The sequence below is a fragment of the Myotis lucifugus genome, unplaced genomic scaffold (genome assembly GCF_000147115.1).
Source record: "Myotis lucifugus unplaced genomic scaffold, Myoluc2.0 scaffold_9, whole genome shotgun sequence".
NCBI lineage: Eukaryota > Metazoa > Chordata > Mammalia > Chiroptera > Vespertilionidae > Myotis > Myotis lucifugus.
Window position 1 is genome coordinate 15,788,146 of NW_005871057.1, and position 1,353 is coordinate 15,789,498.

Genomic DNA, 1,353 nt, shown 5'->3' on the forward strand with positions numbered 1-1,353 from the left:
GGATCCGGATCGAGGAGCCGTGTCGGGCACACCCCGCCAGAGTCCGGGCCCGCCCGATTCCCGCGCCCGCGGCTCGCTGGGGTGTCTGAAAGACCGCGGAGGCCCGCGCCAAGACCAGACCCCACACCCACCCTCCACTCGGCGCAGGCCGGGCTTCCCGCTCTCAGGGGCGCCTGGAAGCCCCGGGTGTTCGCGCGGGGCTGCCCCACGCGGCCGGAAGTCTCCCCGCGCCCCCTCCCCAGGGCAGATTTCGCTCGCCGCCTGGCCAGACCCTCTCCGCCTGCCTGCGGCCTCCCAGCGCGGGCCGGCGGAAGCGAGCAACCGCGCTGCCGAGCGGGCAAGAGCAGAGCAGGGAGCTGGAGGCCGGTCTGGGCGGTTACCTTGATAATCCTGCGGGGCAGCCCGGCCATCTTGTCAGATCCCAAGTTCGGCCTCCGGTCTAGTCTCCGGCTCCGCTCGCCTCACGCACGAGTGGAAGTCCCAGGCTCCACTTCCGGGGGGACGTTGCCGCGCCCGCCGCCGCCGCCGCCGAGGCCCCTCGGGAAATGTAGTCCCTGCTCGAACGCGGATGCGGGTGGGGTTCCCTCAGACCTGGGCCCTCCCCCGCGCTCCCCGCCCCAGCCCCAGCCCTGAGGTGGCGGAAGTGACGCAACGCGACGGGGCAGGGATTTGGGGCGGGGAGGGCGCGCTGGGCGGCGGGAGCTTCGATGCTCCAGATTGAGCCTTCCGTGCGATGGTGGGAGCGGGCGGCGCGCTCCGCAGGCTCCTCTCCGCGGCCACGCCCGCGCCCGGGGCGACGTAACAGAGGCCGGGCCGCCGGCTGCCGACGCAGCCCATTCATTCGTTCGTTCGTTTGTCCATTCAACCTTCCTGCTCTGAGCGCGGCCGGGGCTGGCGCTGCAGGGAACGACCTCGGTCTACTAGTGGAAACGCAGGCTTCTTTCTCGTAGAGGGGGAGGACCAAAATGTGGTCGCAAATATTATAACGGCTCGCAAGTTACCCAGGAAAACCCTAGCCAGAGAGTTTTGATATCTAAAGTTCGCAAAAATCAAGCTTCTTAGACACACCGTTTAGCCTGGGGAAGGCTAAAACAGAAGGGTTTGGAGCAAGGAAGAAGAATGGCTTCTGAACCTCTGTACCTAGTGGTTGAGACGCAGAATTACTAGCTGGAGGAAAGACCAAGGAGAGGACTAGAGAGCCCAGAGTAATCGCTTAGCCTTAGGGATTACCCATAGTGTGCAGGGGCCCCAAAAGAGGACTAGAGTGACGGTGCCCAAAAATTGGGGTGGTTGGGTAAGCATTTTGTGACATCCTGATGTTTGAATGCTATGTGATGGGCTTTTTGCAGATAT

The 1,353-nt window shown here is 64.6% G+C and overlaps 1 protein-coding gene across 2 annotated transcripts in view; it reads right to left on the reverse strand.

Annotated features, from left to right (window-relative positions):
* Positions 1-582, reverse strand: part of UBE2N (ubiquitin conjugating enzyme E2 N) — a 44,335-nt gene extending 43,753 nt beyond the window's left edge. Inside the window, exon 1 of one of the 2 annotated variants that reach the window (XR_002828041.1) lies at positions 381-582. Coding sequence is in view for 1 of the 2 variants with exons in the window: in XM_006084026.3 (XP_006084088.1) it covers positions 381-410 (30 nt within the window). In the remaining variant the exon portion in view is untranslated. The remainder of the gene's footprint in view (positions 1-380) is intronic. The other variant, XM_006084026.3, reaches the window with a different exon arrangement.
* Between the last annotated feature and the right edge of the window lie 771 nt (positions 583-1,353).